Genomic DNA, 26,110 nt, shown 5'->3' with positions numbered 1-26,110 from the left:
CAGCCTGCTCCTCGCAGTGTCCTCACAAGGCACAGAGAGAGAGAGAGAGAGAACACAAGCTCTCCAGTGCCTCTTCCTATAAGGGCACTAATCCCATCAGGAGAGCTCCACCCTCATGAGCTCATCTAACCCAATCACCCCCCAAAGGCCCATCTTCAAGTACCACCACCCTGGGGGATAGGGCTTCAACATATGAACTGCAGAGGCGGCAGGGGGGACATAATTCAGTCTATACCACTGACCAATCTCACCTTTCATACCTAATCTATCACCAAATTCTGTCAGTTCCACTCAAGCTCTTAAAAATCTCTTATACCTGCCCCCTTCTTTCTGGTGAGAACACTGCTATTTGCGAAATATTGAAATGGAAATGGAAAAACGGAAATCCACGCAAAGTCACAACCAGAGGTAACCTCCATTTGTGGTATGCGTAACTTCCTCCTGTTGCTGTTCTGTTTCACCACTTCTGTAGGAGGCAACTGTAGCCATCTTGCCAAGATCTCTTGGCCAACTCTCCCCAAGCATCCTCTCTCCCTCAACCAAACATCTCTAGTCCATTCTCCAGGCTAAAGAAGACTTTGCCATGTGTCTATTTCAGATTTTCCAATGACTTCCCATGACCTTGAAAAAGATCATCTAAGTTCTGAACTTCATGCAAGAGCCCCGGGACACCCCACCCATCTCTAGGACTCATTTCCAATCACCTTGCCCCATAGACACTGTTCTTCAGGCCCACCTAAGTACTGGATGCTTGAGCTCTCTTTTGTGTCGCTGTGCCTTTGAAGGGGCTGTTACCTCAGCCTGAAATATCTTCTCCTTCTTCCCATGGTTATCTCCTGCTAATCCGTCAAGAATCATCATAAGCACTCCTCACTCCCAGGAAACTCTCCCTGACACCCTTGAGATGAAATTAAGTGTCTCTTGTCTTGCTCCCATAGGGCCATTTGCACACTCTCCCAGATAACAGTAAGATAAGGTGATGTGTTCGACTTGATGGCAAGGACTGTTTTATTGATGGAGGGCCACGTACTGAATCCCTTGCACTTGTAAAGAGATTAATATAGGAGTTTTCAAACAAAGGAATAAATCAACGTATCTTCCTATTACTTACAAATTGTGACTATCAGCTTCCGGATCGGATAGCACAGATGTGGAATATTTCCATCATCACTGAAAGTTCTATTGCATGGAACTGCTCTAGATTCTCCCTAGGAAACAGAAATACCCAACTCACTTACCAATATGCATGTGTCTCTCCCACCAGAATGAGATGCTCATGAACTTCTGTATCCCGTGGCATCAGCCCTACCCTAGGCTGTAGCCTATAGTCAGTAAAAATTGGTACATGAATAAACAACATCTCTCCTGCACAATCTCTGCTATGGATTCCCTGTCCTGGTCGCATAGACTTCCTCACCATCCGGCACGCCACGCTCACTGTCTTTGCTCCTACCCTTGTCTCTAGAGAGCCAAACTCGGCCATCCTCCAAGGACCTGCTCAAGGACCCCCTTCTCTTGAGCGCTCCTACATCTACCTTTCATAAGGGCGGTTTCCATCTGAACCAGGTAGGTTTTAAAGACCAGCATCTCTCTCAGCTTGGTCAGCGTGCTTGATGGCATTGAGCACACATGTGGCCACCTGGCCCTGGAGCAGACCAGCAGAGGGCTCTGCTCTGCAGGAACAAGTCCATTTAATTGCCCTGAGCGCGATTAAAAGGAAGGTGGTGGCACCCGGTTATGGCTGACATTTATTTCAGTAATCATAGAAATATTAAAATGAAGCTTCGAAAAAGATGGAGGTTTCCAACATTAAAAATATGGATATTCTGGGTATGCTGAAGGCCAGTGGGACACAGGAGAGCTGTGTAGGGGGATATAAGACAAGTCCTGAAGCCCTCACGCAGGGGCTCTGAAGAGACCTCTGCCCCTGGGCTCTTGCCCCCCGAGGCAGAACCTGGCCAGATCCAAGACTCAGCCCCTCCACTGTCCACGGGGGCGGCAGGGAAGGTGCCCCTGAGTTCTGGGGCTGTGTGGTGACTGGTTGGCTTCCTTACCCCACGGGCCTGGTCCTAATTTGTCACTTCTCATCATGCCTTGAGCTCTAGTTTGCTTACAAATATTGGTCTGGAGAGGGTAACAGGTGCAGGAGTGTGACTGCTTAGTTACCCCTGCCCTGTGCCTACCCCGTTAGTGAGGAAAGCGGAGGCCGGGGAGCCCGTCTCAGTGCTGGTTCTGTCCTCCTCGGCCTTTCCTGTTTTGTCGGACTCGTGGGAACAGGACTCTGGGGACTCAGACCGTATTTTCCCTTTATGTACAGTGACCAGTGATGGAGGCCCCCTCTCTCCCAACGCTCTCACAGCCTCTCTCTCCTTCTTTTTATTCTGACTCATTCCCACCTTATTGGGGTTTGCTGTTAACGGCAGTGGTGACTGCCCTCACAGCTGCCACTCACACAAGCAGCTTTGATTGAAGGCAAAATGCTAAGAATTTTGAGAGTGATTATGTGTCTAACAGTGCTATGGGAACAGAACACAGGGACAGTCGCACCTTGGGGTCGAGAGAGGCCAATGTGGTTATCTTTTGGAGCTGACAGCATTAGAGCAGGTTCTGAAGGGATGGGGAGATTTCGAGAGGAACATATTGTAAAGAAATGGCATTCAAGGAGGGTGTGAGTTCTGGAGAGCCATTTGTCCTGATGGAGCTCCATGCATGGCCAGTGCCCTCCTGTCTGTGGGCTGAGCTCATGGTGCAGGCTTGACACCATGACTGACTCCCAGTGGCTTGGGCATGTGACCAATGCTGGATCCATCAGAAACCCATGAAGAGAATTCACATGTGGACTTCAGGGAAGAGCATGCCTCTGTCCCCATCTCTTATTATGAACTGTAATGACCACATGCATCTCAACAGAGCAATGACAACCCTTGCTATCTGTCTGAGATTAACACTAACACAGATAAAAACAAATCTGTGAGCTGAGGAGATAGCGTTCTGGGAACATCCGGTCCAGAGAGGGCAGAAGCCATGACTCTCGGGTCTTAAGTTTTGAAAAACAACAGTTCCCCTTTGTCGCAGTGCTGCTGGTGGCCTGTTGGGTAGTTTGTTACTGTTGTGTGTAAATCACTTTGGAATGTGTCTATCACTCATGACTGAAAGAGAATGAACCAGCACAAGAGTGATGGTAATGCAATGAATACAAAGAGGAGATGTCCACAGACAGGAAGAAAGGCAAGGGATTCAGGGACTTGATGCAGTCCAACCTGCTAACAGGAAGGAGAGCGGCAGGAGAGAGGAGCAGAGAAGCGCTGGGACGGAAACATCGCAGCAGTGGGCGGTGAGATGGCTGCGGGAGACACCTCATGGCGAGACTAGGAGGCAGCTATGCGATAGGCATACTGTGACTCTCAACTGGGAGGGTGGCAGCAGTGAGAAAGGGGACTAGAGCTGGAATATTGTCCCCCCAGATGACGCTCTATCAGCTCCACCACAACACAACCCTGAGAGTGTGCACTTGAGCACTAACAATGGGCCCCCTCTGGGCTCGGCACCCAGAGAACGTCCAGAGGAGTTTGAGACGCAGGTGCTAACCATGCAGAATAAGGAGCTGATCCTCACGAAAACTAAGACCCCCGTGTGCATCAACACTTCAAACAGCCCTGTCACAAGAGAATAGAAAGTGAAGCTCATAGAGGGCCACCGAGGCAAAGACGTTTGTGAAGGAGGGAGCCACACTCTGGTGCTTGGAAGGTTGGTGAGCGCATCTGGATATCAACATGGCAGAATGGCCCAGCAAGAGAAGGGAACATCCAGCAAAGCTTTATTTGTCTTCACAGAGCTTTTTAATGAAGTCAAATGGGAGCATTTTGGGGTCATTATTTGAAATGGCCTTGTTAGCACTGTATTAATATGTCCTTGTAAAAATAATGTCCTAAATGGCAAATCTTCCCCCATCTCTTAAAGCCAATGCCTCACGTTAGTGACAGAAATTAAACAAAAATCTGATTTTCCCCAAACTGAACTCAAGTGTCTAGTATATAGTTTGTACTTATTCTGATTGTACTACCCGACGTGTCAGGTCACTGCCCCCCTCCATTCAGCCCCAGGCCTTGAGTGATGGTTTGGTTATAATAACTCCCGGACTCTTTCCTTGAACAGAGTAGCTTTTCCTTGGCTTTCCGTTTACTCTCAGGTTCTTCTCATTTCTCCCGGACACTCTGGCTCTACGCTCTGACCTGAATCTTCCCTGGACTGACTGCTCTCCACTTCCTGACCTGGTTTCCCCTCACTGTCTTCTGTTAGTGCTTCACACTGACTTCCTTCTCATATGACACAAGGGCTAAACTGCCCTCCCCACAGCTGCCCTTGGCCAACCAACATCCAAGGCCGATGGACCTCTGGCTATTACACACCTGCCATGAGATTCTTTACCTTCTGGGTCCCAGTTTTGACCCAAGGGCCACTCTAAAACTCACCTTTGGTCTGTAGACAACTGTCGCCCCACCTTTATGCTGATGCACCATTTTCACAGTTCTCATTCCTCTAACTCAGGAATCTGAAAACTACTTCCCACTGCCCACTACGTTTTTGTAAATAAAGTCTTGTGGGAACACAGTCACGCCTACACGTGTTGTCTATGGCTGCTTTCCTGCTACGTAGAGTTGAGTACTTGTGACAGAAACCAGATGGCCCACAAAGTCAAAAGTATTTACTGTCTGGCTTTTTCTAGAAAAAATCTGCCAGTCCCTGGACCAGACCAATGATCTGGAAGTCAGTTTTATCCATATCTACTAGTTTTGTTGACTATTTCCTATTTCAGAAAGTAGAGAGGTATAGACATTTTAGAAATAATCCCAAGAAACTCATATCTTTCACCAATTTACAGTGCTCTGCCTACATTCCAAACATGTATTTGACAGAGGCTCTGTTTCAAGCAGTAGGGATTCCAAGATGAATATGACATGCCCTCGCCTTGACAGAGCTCCGACCCTGTGGCAAGGCCGGAAGTGTGAAGACACCGTCTCAGTGAGGAAACTTCTTGCTCTGTACTGATCATACAGCATGAGTCCCACAGGGAAAAGAAGAGGGGATTTGTCCTGTCCCCACCTCCAAAATTTACCCACAGAGAATGTGACACTTGTGCTGGTCTTAAAGGATGACTAGGCCTTTTCTAGAAACAAGAAGGAGCAGAGGAGCAGTGAATAATCCTACATACTGAGGCATGGAGGCAAGACAGAGCATGGGATGTTGGAGGAACGGCCAAACGGCCAGGCCATTGAGATGCAGGACACAGAGAGTCATCCGAGGGAGGAGCTGCAGGGGAAGGCAGGGCTGCAAGCCAGGCCAGGAGGACGCAACTCCAGCCCCACCCGAGGGCAGAAATGGGTCATCTTGGAAAGCAGACTTGTCGCAGTGAAATGTCCCCTGAGGTGTACACTTAGTGATTTGACAGACTGGACTAAAAGGGCAGCAGAGGCAATGCTGCTTTTAATGGCTTGTGACATTCTGCATTTCTTTCTTTCCCAGCTAAAATCTTTTCCATTGTTCATCCCCAAACACAGATTTTATCCACTGCCTGTGAAGGAACTGGAGACCCCAAGAGAGATGCAGCTGTTACTTTTTGAAAGGACACATCTCAGAAATAACCTCATTGCTTTGAAATTGGACACAGCATGAAATGAGGTGTCTGGGAAGGAAATAATGAATAATGGAGAAATGTCAGCAGCTTTGGGTGCCCTCAGAGGAGGCTGCCGAAGAGTCCCTACATTCTCTTCTTCATGTTTGGCCTTGGGAATTTACCATTTCTATCCTCATTTCCCGTCCTGACCGTTTGTTGGCGAACTAATAAATAAACAGCAGGACAAGCAAAGGCAGACAGCACACATTTTGAGTCATGACCATGTAACGAGCACAGGGCTGGATCCAAGACGCCTGGAGGACGAGGCACAGCCCCTGTCCCCTGGAAGTTCAGATTTCACTGGAGAAGAAAGAAAAACAGGAAATTTCCTCTGAGGTGCGATATGCGCTCCCACAGCTGTGCACACAGGGCATCCCGGGAGCCCATCCCAGTGGCACCTGAACCCAGATTAGGGGACTAGGGTGGCTAAAGTGTGGCTTTCAGGAAGAGGGTCCATAGAATGAGGTTCCTTCTCCTAAAAGCTTCCACCGAAACAGCAGAGTCTGATCTGGGATCCAACACACAACGGAAGAGGGCAATGTGTGGTTCAACAAAAGTATCTGTAGCCACATATGTGCAGCACCGAAAACTCTGACAGGGACATTAGCCATTGCCAGCACAGGGACGACAATAACATGCGGCCAGGCTCCCGGAGAGAGGCATGTGTGGTGCTGGTGGGGAGCAGGTAAAAACGTCATCTGCAACCTGAAGAACTTCTCACCGGCGTCCTCCTGTGCGTCAGTCTCTTCCAAGGTTAAAATCAGGGGCAGCATCGGCATCACTAAGCCGCTCCTCCGAACACAGGTGTGGCACAGGCAGGCTAGGACTGGCTTCCTGGGCACCTCCAACCTCCCATGAGTGGTCAGCACGCACCTGTCTCCTACCCTCCTCTGGCTTCTGGAGCACTTGCCCATGGTTTACAGGCAGGAGGAGAAATAATGAGGCCAACAACGTGGCCCACTAAGGACACCAACCCTGGTCCTAGGCATCGATGTGGTGCTGTCTGGACGACTTCATGTTGTGGCAGCACAGAATACATGGAAGCTTTCTGTTTGACACCCGGCAACCATCTACTTTCATTTTATTTTCTAATTTCCCCACTACTCGTGTTTGCGATCTATTTTGGGAAGGAAAGAAGAAATAAGAAAGATAAATAAAGCCATGCATCCTCCGTCAACAGTGACCCCCCAGAGGCTTGCTTTGCCAGTTCTGGGGACAAGAGGATGACAGAAATAGGTGTGTATGTCCTGGGGTTTCACTGTCACATAATTAGCTGTGCCTTGGTTCCCAGACCAACACAGCACACAGCTTCTTAGAAAAGGATCAGTCAGAAACCCTTGCAGAATGAAGCGAGCCGTCTGCAGAAGAGAGAATGGTTTGACATCTCTGGGTTTGGGATGTCTTGTTGCCATTGTCTGGGGTCTGGCGGCACTAACTAACCCATGACAGTTCCCTTCCTGTTTAATTCATCCGCTGTGATGTGTCCCTGCTTGACTGCCCATCCCCCAAAGCACAGTGCACCATACTTCAGTTTCTTACCATTTTGGTGCTCCTAATTATTTACATCAAAATCGGTTTCCTCTCTTCCTCACCCAGTTCCTTTCCCCAAAGGAAAAGTCAACAAGAACAGTAAGCAATAAATTGGCAATAATGACTGAGTGATTGATCCACTACACAGAGCAGATGAGTCAAATTTACTGGCAAACATGTTGTTCCTTAAAATTCTGACAAGATAGGCAGTAACTCTCTAAATAGTTAACTCTCAAAATAACCAAAAAGCTATATAAGAAAAAATGTCAGTAAGTCAGTGTTATGAGTTGAACTGTGTCTTCCAAAAAAAGATATGCTGTCCTAACCCGAGTATCTCAGCCTGTGACCTTCTTTGGAAAGAGGGGCACTGCAGATGTAATTAGTTAAGAGGAGGTCACGCTGGAGTAGGGTGGGCCCTAAAACCAGTATGACTGCTGTCCTTAGAAGAAGAAGGGAAGAGACAAATAGAGAGAAGACAGTCGTGTGACGACGGACGCAGAGACTGGAGCGATGCAGCCACAAGCCAAGGAACACCTGGGCCCTCCAGAAGCTGGAGGAGGCGAGGAAAGACCCTCCCCCACAGGTTTGAGTGGAGCATGGCCCTGCGGACACCTTGATTTTGGACTTCTGGCCTCCAGAACCCTGACATGGTAAGGCTCTGTTGCTCTAAGCCACCCAGTTTATGGTACTTTGTTACAGCAGCCCTGGGAAACCTATACCGTCAGAGATAAGCTGGCTTCCTGACCTGGATACCATGTAAAGTAAGTAGCAGAGGCTGCAGGAGCCGGAAGTAAAGATTCCGTCTTCCTGCTGAAGAAGGAGGGAGACACACTACCCTGCCCCCAAAATACTGCCCTTGCCGCAAACTGACACACGCAAGTGAGAAATCCTGCGGTAAGTACTTCTACTTAACATGCTCCTATTCACTGTGAACTCTCATTCAAAGCAAATAAGACAACCTTTAAGAATATTTCCCTAACTTTTTGACCATGACCTCTTAAAGACTTAAAGGACAGACTTAAAAAGGACAGCTTGGAAAACGCCCCTGCGTGGTTTCCCCTAAGCTCTGTGTTAACAAGGACCCAATCCTATTTCAAAGGAACTGTAAAGCTGACAGTTAAGTATATACACACACGACTGATGTTAAAAGAATTAGATTAAATTAGGCTCTTCCTAATTGTAATTTTAAGCAAAATTTTATATTCTACTAGTCAACAGATTTTATTTGAACTCCATGAATGTGAGAATAGGCCGGTCCTGGAGCCGTAAAGACTAGGAACAGTGCCAGGAGCTGTTGACTATTCGGAATAATCAGATGTGCTCCGACTTTTCAATGGTGAACTAGAATCGTGCCATAAAAGGAGATATCATGGATGCTCCTCCCTGAAAGCCAGGCTGTCAGAGCCATCGGAAGCTTTTCCAAAAATGGACACAGATTTTTCTTTCTCACTCTGGCCTGGCTGCACTGAAATTTGCGTCTTGCCTCTTCGCTGAGCTGGGTTAATTAGAGAAGATTTTTCTTCAGTAATTCCCTGGATGTGTTTCTGCTCTCGAGGTATCCTGATGCACGCCTGCTTGGGAAGGCCCTTCTCTGTAAACATGAGCCCTTGGAAGGCACTGAGCTTTGAGTAACACTGACTCAGACAGCAAGCCCAATGCCCAGAGATGTTACCAGCTCTTCCTAGAACATTCAACATTCTCACCTGCACCTACTGCATACCGACTCCTGTAAGGTGAACAGTCAGCAGGCAAACAGCACCACTGATGCACACAACCCCACCCTAGATTTTCTAGGCTGTCGGGTGGACCATCAGGTATTTCACGATACATGATAGCTTTCCAAGGCTTTAACTGACCCATGAGTCAATTTCAGAGTATTTTGATCTCGAAGATTTTTGAGTTTGTAGAAAATTCTCCAGACTCCTTGAATCCAACATTCGCTCTGTTCGTTTCATTCTGGGGAAGCCTTAAGCTGCTCTCTTTCTTTTTTTTTTCTGACTCCAGTGCTGTTGCATTCTCTGGCACATTACCTGATGAGCTACTCTGAGACTGGCGAGCTCAGGAGACTGCCGCCCACATCAAATGAGAGATTCAATACCATGACACTTGGTCCGTGCCATCTTCTTCATACCACGGGCTGAGACCTGGGAAATCACATAGGTACTACGTGTTCTGGGTGACAGCAGGGACCAGACGTGAGTCTGGTTGTACGAGCGCAGTCTTCCTCACCTCCAAGAAGAACACCTAAGAGGAAGGCCTTGACAACCTCTGCTTTAAAGGGTGGTGCACCATGCTGCTTCGGGCTAGTCACTGTGTAGACATTCCTCTGTCTGTGCGCCTGTACTGTGTGTGTGTGTGAATGGGGAACCTGAAATTGACTAGATAAACCCAATGTGAGTGGGAGAAATATACTGGCTTCCTTGATTTGTTCTGAGAGAAGAAATGTCACCACGGTGCTGTTTAATCTCTAAACTCTCTGCTGTGTTCTCTTCGTCTGCTCTCAACTACGGAGAGTTACAACACTCTCCCTTGCTGGGAGTGAAAGGACCTCCCCAACCCCATAAACCTTCAGAAACTCCTTCAAACACATCTTAGCATTGGAGGATTTGGATGATGGACCATGTCTCCATTGACCTGGTTTTTGGAGCCTGTGCGAAGAGACTTATGGAAATATTTTAAACAAAAAGAAAAGTTGCTGATGTAATTGCTGCTGGAGAGAGAGGTAATTAAAAGTCAGGGATTATGCTAAAGTGAAATTTTATGAGAAACATAAAGAGAAGTGGGTTCAAAATTTTTGTTTACAGTACTAGCACTCTCCTGTGTTTTTAAAACTACTGTGGTCAAATCCGTATCCGGCCAATTTTCCACTCTGTGTTCCTAAATAGCTCCACCTGTTCCACACTTTTTTTCACTCTGTTTTAAAGGCTGGGCTCACTCTCGATTCCTTTTATAATAAAGTCTCGAGTTGAGTCACCTGTGTTCGTGTTTTCCCTCCACCTAGCAGCTAGCTCCTCAGTAACATTTTCAACGTCTTCCAGTTGGACCTCTTCTGACTGCTGCTGGCGAAAAGTTATTGAGGGCTTACCGCGTGTGGTATTTCAAATTCTCAATCATAAAATGGACTCCAAGAGAACTACTGTTTTTCAACCACGGTTTTCTAGTTCAATTCTAAGGCATCAGGCACCAGAGGACCTGCGTACTTTGCTGATGGGACCGGGTCCCGGGAGCTCATCCAGCCATCAGACTGTACTTCCTCATTTGTTCTCGCAGGAGGGTGGCCTGACTTAGAAGCTACTTTCCCAAAACTCCACATTTCCTCCTGAATGTCGAGGCAGAGGTGGAGATGGGGCACAAAGCCACACTGAGGGAGATCCTAACTAACGCTGACATCACCTCCTAAAACCATGCAACCCATCAGAGCAGCCCTCCCACAATAAACCGGTCAGTTAACCCACATAGTGGGATTACCGTTAAATGGCAAATACAGGGGATCACAGTTAAACAATCAGTGCATATGTGATCACTGGGGTTTATGGAATTCCCTTCCGATCCACACTTCCAGCCCCAAGCCGCTTTGCCCTACAGCCCACCAGAGTCTTTCACTCTTCCTTTCAAGAACAATTAGATCTCGTAATAGGACTTTATTATAACACTGCATTTAGTTATGGCATGCCAAGCACTGTTCTAAGTGATTTAATGTATTAACTTGATATTCACAATAAATCAATGAGAAAGATACCATAATTTCCCCCCTAATTTTATAATTGAAGAAAGTAAAGTCCAAAAATAGTTAAGTAACTTTTTAAGGCTAAGGGACGAGTAAATGGTGGTAGAGTCAGTGTCCAAGCTCATGCAACCTGAGTCCCACCCACGTGCACCCTGCCTGGGCTGTGGACCACTCTGAAGGCCTCTGAGTCAGCACCAAACAAAAATCCAGCTCTACGTACCATAATAATGGTGTCAGACGTCGCATGACTGGATTCTACATGCAACGCCTTTATAAACCATAACAAGAACGGCTCATTATGGAACCCTGCTGGTGTCTGTGAGTTTATTGGATAATTGGGCTGTTACTCAAGAAGAGCTCATTTCATACCAAAATCCCCTTTTCATGGGAAATTGTAAGTATAAGTACAATATTTAAAAAGTACAACCACATTAAGGAGGGGCCAAGCTCTCTGGGTTCCATCTCCCCCTCCTCCTTCCCGTGGTGGCTCCCAGCAGGACCTCCATGACTCTGAGAAGAACAGTTTGAAAATCTCAACTCAAACCAAAGCCTTGGGTCTGGCTTCTAGGAGCCAGTGGAAGCAGGTGTTCACTGGCTGACCCGGCACTGAATGGACATGGGTGACCTTCCCAGCTGAGTCCCACTTACCCCCAAGCTCGCCTGTACTCCGCTTCTACATGCCGGGCCAAGCTCTGCTGTCTTCTCTGAGGTTTCCCTCTCTAGACTCCTGCCCAAATACCCAGTGGCCTCATTCCTCATCCTTGGGCCATTTCTGTGTCCCCGACGATTGGCATGTGACTGTGCTCCCAGAGTGAGAAGTTGAGTGTGGTGGCACCAAGATCATCGCAGTGACCCTGAAATCATAGGCCCTGACCCCCAGGGACATAAAGGAAGGGACCACAGAGGACCCGCTGGGTGGAGCCCCTGCGTAGGCTGCTTGCGGGTGGCTGGCAGCTCTGCAGGTGTCCATCCAGGGCTCGCTGGGTCCTCTCAGGTCCCGAGGGCCAGGCAGAGTGTGCATGGTGGCTTTCCACGTGCACCATACACCCCTCTCTCTCCCTGGACTTGAACCAGGGTGCTGAGCTTTGAAACCAGCACATTAGCTCACATTCCTCTTAATTACTCACAGCAGCAAACGTGCTTTGTGAGTCTTTTGGCCTAAAGCGTTCGGAGGCATTTTGGCTACTTAAATCCAGTGTCAGAGAGCTGCTTTCCACGCTATGCATCTCCTTATTATCTGTTGCATTTTCTTTATCTAATTGTGTGCACTTTGGCACCATCTGACAAATCCAGAACTACACATGCTTATTAGCATGTCTTCAGATGAAGGATGGAGACGCCTGCTGGTCCCTGAGTACCTGCTCAAAGGGCTGCCCGTATTCCTCCTGGAGGGTCTGGGTGACTCCTCAGCAGTGATTGTTAAACAGCTCAGCTCAGTTTGGTGTGGATGTAAGAGCACTCACAACATCCATCTGCATTCCAACCCTGTCTGGCCACAGAAGACAAACATTGCAAATCTTTATTTTGCATAATTTATTTGAGGAGTCTTGAATCAAAGTCTTATGCAGCCTTAAGCCAGCCTCAGGAGGAGGGGAGCCTCTCTGGGTCATTCTGCAGATCAGCAGAGCGAAGGTAAGCCAGGATCATACCTACAGATTTCAGTCTCCTGTTCCAGACTCACCCTAAGTGCCAGATAGTTCTGACTGTATTATCATAAAAATGTACGCGGTAGGTAAAGAGCCTCAGGCAATTTCAAATAGATTACAGAATCCAGGAACATTTTTTCCGGCAGAAATTGTGCATTCTGGTCTTGGAACTGTAGTTTTCCTCTAATGACATATGGTTCAAAACTACTCTGACTTGACTTTCTACCTGCCAGATAAAGAGATGATCACAGTATCGTGGAAAAAGCAGCTGTGATCTTTTTCTTTCACTTAAATTGAGGATTAGGTAATGCAAATTTCTAATCAAAACCAACTTATCACCTTGCTGTATTTATAGGAATCTCTTCTTCTCAAAGATTTCCATTTTCCCTAAGGGGACCTTCTTTTCTACTACTTTCTCTGATGACCACAAAAAGAGTCAGCAAAAACAGTCATATATAGAAAATTTATATTTAATGCATACTTACTGTTAAATTCAGACAAAATTTACAAATGCTAAATATTACACATTTTAAGCAGGTCCTACAAAAGTAACTTCTGCTGTTTCCCTAATAACTACTTTATCCTCTCAATTGTGCTCTTAAGTTGGACCATGAGGACGAGCCTGTTCAGAATCAAATAATAAATGAAATCCTGAAGAGGATCCATTTGCAGACACTTGTAAGCAGCCACACAGGAGGTTCAGAGTTCTAATCTCAGAACTCTTTCCATTTCAAAAAAGAAGTTTGGAGAACAGGTTAAAGGAACTGGGATTATTCAGGTAGAAGCAAACAGGTTTTCCAGGTAGGATACCATTGACTCACTCATTTGTTCAACAAATATTTACTGAGCACCGTGGATGTATTAGGCTCTGTGCTGGGCACCTGGGTACATCAGAGAATAAATCAGCCAAAGATCCCTATGCTAGTTCAGCTAATATTCTGACAGAGGGAGACAAAAATAAAACAGGCATAAGAAAACTTTATATTTTCCTGTTAGTGCTATTGGGTCAACTCCATCTCCGAGTGACCCTGTGCACAGCAGAGCGGAACCCTGCCAAGTCTTTCTGCGCCATCCTCTCACCTTCTGGCCTACACCAGACAATGCTCCGCTGCTATTCATAGGGTTTTCATGGCCAATTTTTTCGCAAGTGGGTGGCCGGGTCCTTCTTCCTAGTCCATCTAGTCTAGAAGCTCCGCTGAAACCTGTCCACCATGGGTGACCCTGCTGGTATTTGAAATGCTGGTGGCAGAGCTTTCAGCATCACAGCGACACGCAGTTGCCACAGGATGACAACCGAGAGACAGATGGTGTGGCTCCCTGACCAGGACACGAACCCGGCCCTCGGTGGTAAGAGCAGAATCGTGACCACTAGACCCCCAGGGCTGGTTATATAACATGTTAGAAGGTGATAAATGCCGTGATAAAGGAAAAGTAAATACAGCAGGTGGGGAATATCAGGAGGGATGGGGGGGGGGGAACCACAACTTTAAATAGGGTGGCAGTGCCGACTTCAGTGAGAAAGTGACACTGGGGCAGACTTGAGGGACATGGGCAGTCGGACTAGCAGATATCCGGGGAAGAATGTCGGGGCAGATGGAACAGCCAACGCGAGGCTGCAGGGACAGAGTGGGGAGGCAGATCACGCAGGGCCTTTGGTCATTAAAGGAACCTTGGCTTCGACTCTGAGGGAAGGGAGGAGGTCCTTACAGAGTTATCAGTAAGGAGTGGCATGGCCAGCTCTTATCTGGGGCAGGGACATCCTGAAGGCAAGTGTCAGTAGTGAGGTCAGAACACAAGCAAATGGACTTGACTCGCAGCATGATGGATTGGAATGAGGCAAGAGGAAGCATATCTTGGACAACTGTGGGAAAACCTTCCTGGGTGTCTGTTGAGGGAGGAAAATGATTCTTAGGTATTTATAAGAGGGAGTTGTAGATACCCAGGACCAGAAATGACCACTCAAGGTCCTCTCCTGCTTCAGAGACACTGAGATGAACCCCAGGAGCAATAAAAGGGTAAAGAGCAGGACTGTGCTGCCCCTAAGGTTGTGATGAAATAAAAGACCCGTTGGAGCAGAGGCAGCACGATTAGAAAGATCACGGGGAGGCAAGTGCGGAAACATTGGGATTCTGCTCATGTGCTCTCCTCGTACCTGTGGAAACAAAAGCCTTGCTGATTGACACGATCTCACTGGAACCTTGGACGGCAATGAGGAAGCCTATCAATGATTGAGTATTCAGTAAGGCCAGTGCCCAACAAGGAAACCAGATGCCCCTGTTCATCACAGTCAGCTCCGGTTTCTATAGAAACGATGCCCCCGTCTTTCATGGCATTCCCCTCTCCCTTTAATAGATAACCAGTCATTTAGGAGCTGGATTTCCTATCCATTCGGAGGAACTAAAAATCTGGGAAGAAGGAAGAGAAATCCATGACACCCATCCACATACAAAATGGAGATTAAAAGAGTCATAGACAGGATGCTAATTAGGAGAGAAAGAGTATTGTGCTAAAGCTAGAGCTTTCTGCTGACATTTCCTATTATTTAGATGAAAACGTATACCCTTCAAACTTTACATTGTAAATAACCTTGTCATGAATCCATGGAAATGCAAGGGCAGGGCATTTACGGAGGACACAGACTCAGGGACTGAGATTTTTCTCTGCACCAGGAACCTTCACAGCCTGTCAGACTTGAAGAGTCTCCAATCAAAGGCCAAGAAGCCTCATTTCCCAGCTGTCCCTTAGCAGCATTTTGAAGGCCGCAACGTTTGCTTTCATCATCTAGCAACCAACCTACCTACTCCTTCCCCCACTGCCCAGTCCCTCCACCCTTGACCCCTCCCCCTGCCCCCACCATGAACATATGCACTTGACTTTCAGGAAATTGGTCTTTTCTTGTTTGGTTCCAGTCTCTCAACAAACATGCTCCCCAAAGAAGGAAAGTGATGGAATTGATAAGACTCATGCACTCCAATGACTGTTGCCCTACCCAGGGGAATTTGTTTCAGTGTCTTTGAGAACTAGAAAGTTTTAAGTGAGATATGGCAAGATAGAGTGAAACTTCCTGTAGAAGTTCAGAGAGTGCCAATTTTACCCATAGATGATGATGCAATCAAGGCCCAGAAACAATGAACAGCGACTTGTCCACATGAACCAGCTCAGGCTAGGTTATGCTGTAGTGACGTTTACAAACCATAGTGATTTACAAACCAAAGTTTACATCTTGCTCATTGAACAGCTGCTACCTGAAATACTGCTGGTTTCCATGGCAAAAGGAAAGAGACAGCAGAGGAAATCATGCACTGGGTCTTAAAGCTTCCACTTAGAAGGGCTGCACTCACTTCCACTCCAGTCCACTGGCCAAAGTAAACCAAACGGCCACACTGAACTCTAAGGGGGCAGAGGAGCACAATCCTCCCGGGTGTCCACAAGACCTGGAAATATTTGCAGAGCCATACCAACAACCCCCACACCTCCCCACACAAGAGGCCAGCCCCCTTCAAACACTTGACTTTAGCTCCAGTTTGAAAAATCTGAACCAAACTTGCCTTCCGTGCTCCATTCCTCCACTTCCATCCGCTGGCATCTCCTGTCCATGCCTCCACCTAACCATGATCCTCACACAAGTTCTAGCTGGGCCTGTATTCCTTCTGAAGGGCTGGTGGAGCTGGCAGCGTGCACTGGGTGTGAGAAAACACGAGTGTGGAACTGCTAACAGATGGGTTTACTTGGACTCGGCAATTCACCTGCAGCACATTTCCCTCACACTTGGCAATGGAGAATGTGCATTTGCAAACTGGAAAAGATGGAATGAACATGATGGAGAAGACCCAAAAGCTCACTTGAGAAAGTAGGTAGGTATTCTATAATGCAGCCAAGTGTCCTACAAAATGATACTAATTCCCTCCGTGAATACTCCTGAGAAGACTCGAGGAGGTGAGCGGTGAGGAAACTGATCCTGAAGGCAGCATGCAAAAAATAAGAAGGGAGGACGTGGGATCACGAGACTTCATCTGCTTCAGAAATGTGAGGGCAGCTCTGTCTTTCCTCAGCAGCTATGGCGATATCGAGGACCAGTGGGCAGAACCTACAGAGTTGCACAGAATGAGAAATCATCTCCAGTGATCAGAGCTGTTCACACCTGGGCTGGGCTAGCTTGAGAGGGTGCAAACACCTGGTAACTCTAAGTCTTCAAAAAGAGATGCAATAACCTCGCCTCTCAAGACTTTTATAGGGGTTTCTCACTCTTATTTGTTTTTAATCTTTAAAAAATTATTGGGTGGGATTTTGCATGAGGCATGTGAAGGGTCTGAATACAGTTTAGAAAATTAAGCGTTTTGGAGAATATGATCGGGGGACTGGAGGCCATTGACTCTCTCCTATGTTTCTCCACCTTTAATTTCTGCTTCATCCTCCCCTCTCCCCTTATAAAACTTTCTTTACTCCTAGTTCTTTCAATGCTTCCTTATTCCATTCCTGTTCCCTTCAGGCTGATGGCACCTTAAAATATATTACATGTATAATATACAAAGCATAATGGCTATGTACAGTTATATAAATATATCATGGATAATACAATAAAGAGCCCATTGCTATATGAGAGCTGCTGGACTAATGCCAGTAGTTCTGTCTTAAGAATAAATCTTCCCAAAGAGTAAACAACAGGAGATAGAAAGGATGGATGGGTCTTCTCAATTCCAGATTCGGGAAGATCCCTCTATCCCTCATTCCACTTTTTCTTTTTTTAGCAATAAGCTTTCTTTATTTAGAAATAAGCATGTTAAAATTGACCCAAACTCATCTAAGGTAAAAGCTGATATCAATGGAAATCTGAGCACTATAGAAAGCTAAAAAATTGATTTTTACAATGACTGTGGTGCCCTGGAAAATCCTCAAGTTCCTTTTGAATTAAATAAATGTGTGTGTGATTTTTTTCATTTCCATTGGGCATATTGCTAGGATCATTTTACCACATTCTAAATGCCTTCACGCTGTTTACCTACACATGCAGGGATGACTGAAAGAAAGTTTGTTTGTCTTTTTTAAAGGTAAAGACTGTTTCAGGAGCTGAGAACCACTCTGTTTCTAGCTACAGGAGTCTCCCTCTTTCCTGCATCCCTGTCCTGTGCTCATCTGCAGCCTCCATCCCCCTACATCTGCTGTGTGTCCTACTGTCGCCTAAGATGCTCCAACTCTGGGAAGTAGGGTATTCACCACGTGGAATTCCACCAATTCTACCACCTGGACCTTACAGGCCTTATTGGTTTCTGGTCTTCCTGTAATATTAGCTACATATGTTTCTCACTCATGGGGCAAAACTAAACATTTCTTGTGCTTCAGCTGGATCTGGATGCTGCTGGAAAACACAGAAAGAAATATATGGAGGAAAACAAGTAAAACTATCGGGGAAAGCAAGTCAGGGCGAAACTTGCCCTGCAGTAGTAAAGTTGTCTGTTTTTCTCTTCGGCAATTAGTGCATTCATTTAGAACCAAAATAATTTAAACCGTTAGACTTCATAATGTTCTTACTCTTTAAACTCAGTGATATAATTAAGTTGCTTCCTCCACTTCAGAGCATACTGAGAAAAACACAGGAGCGATTGGAAGGCTGAGTTTGTCTGAGATCCAGAGAACACGAGTGATCTGTCCAACATTATCCACAAAATTACTTGTATTCTCATTTGTAAAATTAGATGTTATCAAATTCTAAAATATTCTATTCAGATAGTTTCACAATGCTAGATCATTCTAAAGATAAATGTTTCAAAAGTTGTTAACCAGAAAGGCTGAGGTTTTCTTTTCTATGTACAGAAAATCAAACAACTGTGCTTAAAATAGAACCAAATCATGACATGGCACATGGGTACTCAATGCCCTTAACACTCAATTTATTAGGCAGAATTTAATTTTAAAAGGATTACTGTACATATTATTTTATAGGCAATGCTCTGTGAAAGAGATCAATATTGCATATTGCAGAGAAGCATATTGCATTATGCACTTGATAAATGCATTGTTATCATCAGAGTAATTAAAAGGAACAGGGTCACATACAATCAGCATGTACATCTTACTCAGCATCTCCTGCCAGTTGCTTGCAAAAATTAAACTCATTAATCATTTTGACTCTAAAAGGGAAAAATCTTTGGGTATGGAAGAGAAAAGCTCTATTTCGTGAAGAAAAAACATCCAAAGCCAACATCTAGAGAAATTCCTGTCTACAGAGTGATACTAGAATATTAATCTCATGTGGGAAAATGAGTTGATTCCATTGTCAAAAATATAAATTAATATTATGTTATTCTAACGCTTCAGACCTCTTTAAATCTACAAGTGACGTATAGAAGTAAATTATTAAAAAGTGCACACTAGCAGCAATAAGAAAAGCATGTCATACAAAGTAGGCTCCCATGCCTACCTCAAAATGTCTGATTGCTACACAGAACTCAAATCCACTGGGAAGGCATAATGTTCATTTTTTTACAAACAGATTTGGCTTTAAGCAAACACACACTTTTTTGGCTGGCTCTAGAGAGCAAAGGCTTGTTAACACACTGAAATTTGTTGGCTATAATTCACAGTTGACAACTGACTCATCCAAACGAAAGGAATCAGGCTTACCCTTATTAATTTTTCAAGCCAACAGATTAGCACTTTGTTCTGGTTTTCCCCCAGCCAAGGAAACTCTGGAAGTGAAATGAGATACATGTAGCAGTGCTTTAAAAACTACCAGGTGCAATGCAGACGCAAGGTATTTTTCATATCTTTGGCTTCAGCCATCATTCAGCTAGCACTGACCCCTGGTTGACGTCACAAGTCTTACTTCCTCATAACACAGACAACTTCCTAATTATGACTACATTCTCTGTGCTGAGACAGAAAGCAATATTTTGTATAACTTTGTTATAGATATATTAAAATTTCAGCAAATTCTTTATAGATATAGAACTATATTTTTTACAGTTAAGTAATTGTTCACTTTACCAACACATTTACAGAGAGACTGTTTTAGATAGTAAGCACTTCCCATGTGTTTAAAATATGTTCTGAAGTGCAAAAATTAAAATTTTCAGTAGGACAACTATTGTAACCAGCAGGGTGCATTGATATAGTGTTATAGAACATTAAACCCATGATGGGACCTCAAAGTTTATCCAGTGAAATACTTAATGTTACAAGTAAGAAATCAAGATATTGAGAAAATATAATCTTCACATGCTCACTTATCTTTTATGCAATGCTAGGAGATGTAAGGACTGGCAAACTAGTAGCAGAAATGAGGAGATCAGGCAGAAAGGGATTTAGAATAAGCAGGTGTAGAGAGGAGAATGACAAAGTGAGGGATATATTCCACGTGGATGTCTCGTCACCGCCACAGAAATAATCTAGCATCTAGCTGCTTGATATGTGGAACAAATGCTTGGAAGAGAGACCAAGATGGTGATCACCAAGGTCCTTCAAATTCTACAATTCTCCAATTCTGTAAAATAAAAAAGCAAGTTATCTTCAAAAGACATGCTAGAAGATGTACATCCAAGTAATAAAGCTACTTTAGTCATCTTCTAATACAGAAGCTGCAGAATATACTCAGACCCCTTTATCTTATATCGAATTTATCTTAAGAGGAAAGCATGAAAGGGAGAGAACAGAAGAGTGGAGACCAAAATCCTGGAGTGTAGTTTCTCCTATCCTCTACATGAAGGGCAGAAGAAGGAAATGATTTACCAAAGAACCCAAAGGTGAAGTTCAGAGAGAGAGACAGGACATGAATTAACATAACATCATGAAAGACACATGTCACAAAAGTTTGAACAGCAGGGTGGTGGTCATCAAGAGAAAAAGCTATAACAGCAAAGACTAAGGAGGAACCAGACAGGGCTACTATATCCAGTAATTAAGAGGACACTGACGACATTTTGTGTGCAGTTTCTGTAGTGAAGACAGTAAGAATATAAATCTGCCACCAAGCTAGATGAGAAAAAGAGGGTTGTTGATAACAAGTAAGCAGAATCAGTTGTGAAGCTTGATTGAGAAGTAGGATAAGAAAAGAAGAAAGAAAAACAGGCCAGTAGCCAGAGCTGGATCAATGAAGAGGATCTTTGTTTCTGTTTGCAGGCAGAGAAGAAAGAACTGATGGAGAAGGAGAGATTAAGGGATAGCCTTATTAGTAATAGCAGTAATATATATTGGTTGGGCACATAATAACGCCAACTCTGTAAGTACTACTGTTATAAGGAGTAAGTGAGATTGCAACTCTACACGTTCTCCCAGTTAAAGCTCCAAAACAATCTTCTGGGATCCCATAGCCATCTGTAGGTGAGTACACTAAGCATTGTCAAATTAATCATGAGAATAAGGGGACCAAGTAGGTAGTTGAAAGTTTTAGCTTTTTTTCTCATATACTAGGAAAATAATGTGAAATCAAATATCTAAAAAAAAATGTAATTGGAGTGGAAGAAAGTAACAGGGTATATAAACATATTTGTAGAGTCAAGCTACTAACACATTAAAGTTGACAAATCCCAAAGAGAAGTTAACAGGGTGTTGATGCCATACCAGTGAAAAATCAAGGTGGAGAGAAAAAAGATGGGCTGGCTGTTGAAGACATACAAGATAATGGAACTGGCCCTGTCAGGTTGATAGACATCATGAGCAGGGGTTGGTGGCTCAATGCTTGTTTTGGCCAATTTGTTCTTTTAAAATCTTGTTGTCATCACATCTGTATTGTTATGAAGACGTGTCACCCAAAATGAGGAATACAGGGACCTGCTGATGTGACCTCAACAAGACTACTTCCCTGACAGTACCCAAAGCCTCTAATGTCCTTTAAGAAATCAAAAAGAAACACTCGAGTGGGGGCATGACAAAGTTCAGCATTTTAAAATTAGTCACAGTTAATTCCTATTGGAAGTTACCAAACTCCAATCAAAGTCACTTCCAGCAACATTTTCTTTAAGAGTCAACTTATTTTTAAACGTAAAAAATGAATTTTAAATAGCTATTGATTCCTCAGAGGGGTTTTCCAAATAATTGACTTTATATTTAAATAAATCTGAGATTGATGAGAAAACTCTGATAGAAATGGCACTCTGGCTTTATTTATATTTCAAAGTTAAACTCCCCATCTTAGAACTGACCCACCCCAAACAGGCTTTTCTGTGGTCCTACCCAGAGGGGAGGTCCCCTACAAGTGTCATTTGTGCAGATAGGCAATGCATTACTAGTTAATTACCCGCCATGCAACCTCCACATTAGATTTATCTCTGCTAGACCTTATAACTACCTTAAGTTTTGTTTTAGGGTAATTTCCCATTCTCAATCATATTCAGGCACGTGTACATACACACATGCAGAAGTAAAGAACTACATTTCATTTCCCCCTTTCTGGATGGAAGGACTAGAGGCACAGCGGGCATTCAAAGGTATGCCACTTACCATCATCTCAGGGACCAAGGCTGGAAAGCTGTTTCTTTACCATGGAACAGCTTCCCCTGACTGACAAGTCACAGAAGAGCAATAAAGCCACCAGCGTTAGTGCTGGGACGGTGAGGAAAGAAGTGCTGGAGATTTCCTATGCACTAAGGCAGAGAATGCTTCAGCACCTCAGACAGCTCCCACCCAAGCAATGGCGCTCCCTAACCGCTTAAGGAAATGTTTTAAGTGGTTGCGCCGAGATCCACAGAACAATATGCAACGTGTTCCTAATTAGCTGTATATCTTCAGGTTTAAATTCGGGTAGCAAAATGATTACTCGAGACTCTTTAATCTTGACAAGGGCTGGTATCAGAAATGCAGTTTTTCTATCTACTATCTTTCTTTAACTATTACCTCATCCTAAGCAAATTGTAGCCATTGTTCTTGGAAGAAAAGTGAGTTGTTTAATATGTACATCTATCCTTTAGCAAATTTTTAAACATACTTTTTCCAATTCTGAATAACTTTTCTGAGAAAAGCACATAAAAGTTTTCAAGAAATCGATGCTGCATTTAGCCATTTAGCCCTGTGTCATCGTTTAATCATAGATTTTAAATACACACACACATATATATATTCATATATATCTCATAGGGACATTATATACACACACACTACATTCATAGCTACACACACTTCTGTATTTTCCAGGAAAAACACTGATGGCAGGACTTAATCTAAGTTAGATACATCGTTCAGAGCCATAACAGCAGAAATCATTTGCAAATGTTAAATCCTTGATTTGTTCCTCAGTTCAAATCTTTTGCTTTTTCTGAGAAACAGTTCTAGACATACATCAAACGGAAAAGAAGGAAATATATGCTCCAAGCTAACATAAAAAAATAATGAAATAAAAAAGATGGGTGGAGACCATCTGAAACCAAAGTCAGAAGCTCTTGCCTTTCCTTTCTCCTACTGACACCTAGCGCCTGTAGAGAAGAGACTGCCCATCGTGCTCACTCCAAGCATAACACAATTCGACAGTTTTAAGTCAGGTTTAAGGCAAAAAGTGCATCATTTCTGTCTGCATTGCAGCTCAATTGTCTTCCCCAAGATTCTTGGTAGTTTAATCCTCCAGAATTCTTCACCAACCTCAGTGAAATCCCTCCCCAAAGACTTCTAGTTCCTTGAACTAGATGACTGAAGAAATCATGCGTCTCCCTCAGGACCTGGCCCACTGACCTCAGGGATATCTCTCAGATATCTCTTTATCTAACCAGGGGAATCTGGACACGACCCAAAAGAAAATAAGAAAACCACATGCACGATCTGATACAGAGTGTGTGGTGTGCGTGTGTGTGTGCACACACACAAACACATCTCCATTCATAAAGCAAAACTGACTAGTAACAGCAACAAAACCTCAGTGACTATTTCAGAACTGTCCTTGTGAAAGCACTCAACCCCCCCACCAACACACACACACACACACACACACCTTTCTTGCCCTATAAAAGAAATACCAAATGGTGAAGCAGTGTGACCCGACGCAGGACTTGTTTAATGGCTACAACCTCCTGCTCATTGCAGGGACATGGTTAGGCTATCTGATAGGCTCGTGTGAGGACCAGTGCCCAGCTGCCCCCAGATGGGAAACTCCTCAAAGCTACACACAGGGGGTTCTATAACCCAACACACTCTACATAGCTCTAGGGGCTGTACCACCAGGCCAGCCCTGCCTCCCTGCCCAAGATCTTGTCTGGGATTTTTCTCTTTTCCCTAGGGAGAGAAGGTCTCCAAGAAAAACAGCAGCTTCCTGGTCCTCCCTGGCCCTCTGAGTGTCTGGAAGGGATCAATAGAGGTGGTTGAACTCATCTGTCTTTGCGGCTGCTGGTGCCCTGCCTGAGTCATCGGTTACTAAGGCGATATGCAAATCCAACCTTTGAAACCCAGGCTTCCAGCCCCTAGAAGAGTAGGAAACGTGCTCACAGAGAAGTTTTCAGCTAACACAGTCTAAGGTAGAGTTGCTTGTCCAAGGTTAGGCTTGGGAGACAGGCAGGGCATGATTCCCATCAGCAAAAATGGTGCTGGGCCCTGGGACAGGAGGGTGGCCCTCGGATGCTAGTGCTTTTATTTATGTATTTATTTTTTCCATAAAAGAAAACCACCATCAACACGACCAGCACTGGGGGGGGGGGGGGGGGGGGGGGGGGGGGGGGGGGGGGGGGGGGGGGGGGGGGGGGGGGGGGGGGGGGGGGGGGGGGGGGGGGGGGAAGGTGAGGAGGGCACGATGGATGGATTCCAGTGACAGGTGGGAGGGGGACAAAAAGACCCTGGGACATTATCTTTCCTGAGTCTTAAAGAAGAGAAAAAGAAAAGAAAGAAAGAAAAATCAACTTGCAAGCACAAACAGACCGAATTCCCTCCTTAGGATCCACAGCACCATGCAGTTAACAACAGACATCCACATATCCATGAAACCCCCAGCCAATTCCACATCCCAGCAGTGCAGCACCACAAACGCTGCTCTCAAGCCACCAACTCCTGGCCGCCGCCGCTGCGGAGAGAGACCCGCTCCAGGACGGCGGTGACCGAGATCCGCTCTAAGGAGTGTATTTGTGGGTGCTCCCGGGAGTGGTGGGGGAAGGGAGGGGAGGGGAGGGAAGAGGGCGATCAGAACCATCGGAGATACGGGCGGACGCGTCTCCCAGCGCACTCGGCCCCAGCCCCGCGCCGCCCCCCACCCACCAAGATGCTCTTACGTCCTCGTCGTCACAGTCGCTCCGCGCCTGGTACTGGAACCGGGGCCGGCCACCCGCGCCGCCGCCGCCGCGCTCCCGGGGCGCCGCCGCCGGCGCTTGGGCTCCGAGGGGCTTGGGCCCCGCGCCGTCTTCCTCGGGCCCCTGGCCGCCCAGGAGGTGGCTCGCCTCCGGGGGCGCCGGGAACGACCGCGAGGTGTTGATCTTGCCCGTGAACCTCTGGTACAGCGAAGCCATCGGTCTCCGCGCGCTCTCGCTGGCTGTCTTCGGGGCGTTTTTATATTCTGCTTTCTCCCTCTCGGGTTCCCGCTCCCCACCAGCTCCAGGGGAGAAAAGGGGGCAAGAAGGAGGAGGAGGAAGGAAAGCTGGTAGCGGTGGCCGCTCCTCCGCGCGCCACTCTCAAGTCGCCGCTGGGCGAGTGCCTGGCTCAGCCTCCTCCGCCCCCTCCCCCGGCGGCTCGCGAAGCTTGGGGTCTGGGGGTGTGTTCTCTCTCTCTTCTCTTTTCTGTTTTTTTCAACTCCTTGCCACGGCCGCGTCCGGCCTAATCGAAGACATTGACGGAAGGAGAAAAACAAAAAAACATAAAGGGAGGGAAAATGCCTAGGCCCCAGGATTTGGCACCACCTAGAGACCGGCGAACATCCAGAGCGAATCTCAGCGCTCCCCCCACTTCCCCGGCCCCCTGCGCTGCTCCTCCTTCCCCTCCCCACGCGGCCCCCTCCACCCGGGGTACATAATGGCGCCTCGGTGGCAGGGGGCTGGCGGCGGGGAGAGGGTGGGCTCCTGGAGCAGGGGGGCGCACGACGGGGATGCGGGGGGGGCAGGCGCGCCAGAAGGGGGCGGGGGCCACGCAGGTCGTGGGTGCAAGTGGGAGCGGGGGTGGGTGTCCGTTGAGGGCCCTGGGCGCTCAGGGCCCCGCCGCAGGTCGCACCCCAAAGCTGCGCCGGGAGAGTGCGCGTGAGAAGAGGCGGACAATGAGGAGGGGGAGTTGGGGAGACTAAAGGAGGGGCTGGCACACCGAGGCGCCCGTCCTTGGCGCCCCGGCTGCACTCCGCGTCCACACGCTTGCCTTGCTCGCAGCTGCAGCCTTGGCTCCTTCCGAGGCGTTCACCCTCGTGTTTTCCTTCCAGCTTTTCTTGCCTAACTTGCAACAACAACAGCCAAGACCCTGGGGCCTGGGGGTGCGAGGGACGTGAGGGAGAGCGAACAGCAGGGCTGGAAGGGAGGAGGCCGGCTTGTAAGACAAGGGCTCAGGGGACGGGGGTTTCTGAGGAGCCTCCTTCCTTCTCCAGCCAAGCTCTTCTCCGAAAACAGATCCATTTTCTTTCACCTGGTCTCAACAAGAGGGGAAGGAAAAGGT

General features: G+C 46.3%; 1 protein-coding gene across 1 annotated transcript in view; it reads right to left on the bottom strand.

Moving 5' to 3' along the window:
• DPP6 (dipeptidyl peptidase like 6) overlaps positions 1-24,987 on the bottom strand; it is a 753,509-nt gene extending 728,522 nt beyond the window's left edge. Inside the window, exon 1 of the mRNA XM_046670129.1 lies at positions 24,754-24,987. Coding sequence (XP_046526085.1) covers positions 24,754-24,987 — 234 coding nt within the window. The remainder of the gene's footprint in view (positions 1-24,753) is intronic.
• Positions 24,988-26,110: the final 1,123 nt, after the last annotated feature.

This window comes from Equus quagga, chromosome 8, assembly GCF_021613505.1.
Source record: "Equus quagga isolate Etosha38 chromosome 8, UCLA_HA_Equagga_1.0, whole genome shotgun sequence".
NCBI lineage: Eukaryota > Metazoa > Chordata > Mammalia > Perissodactyla > Equidae > Equus > Equus quagga.
Note: the sequence above shows the minus strand (reverse complement) of the source record. Positions and strands in the feature narration are given on the sequence as shown.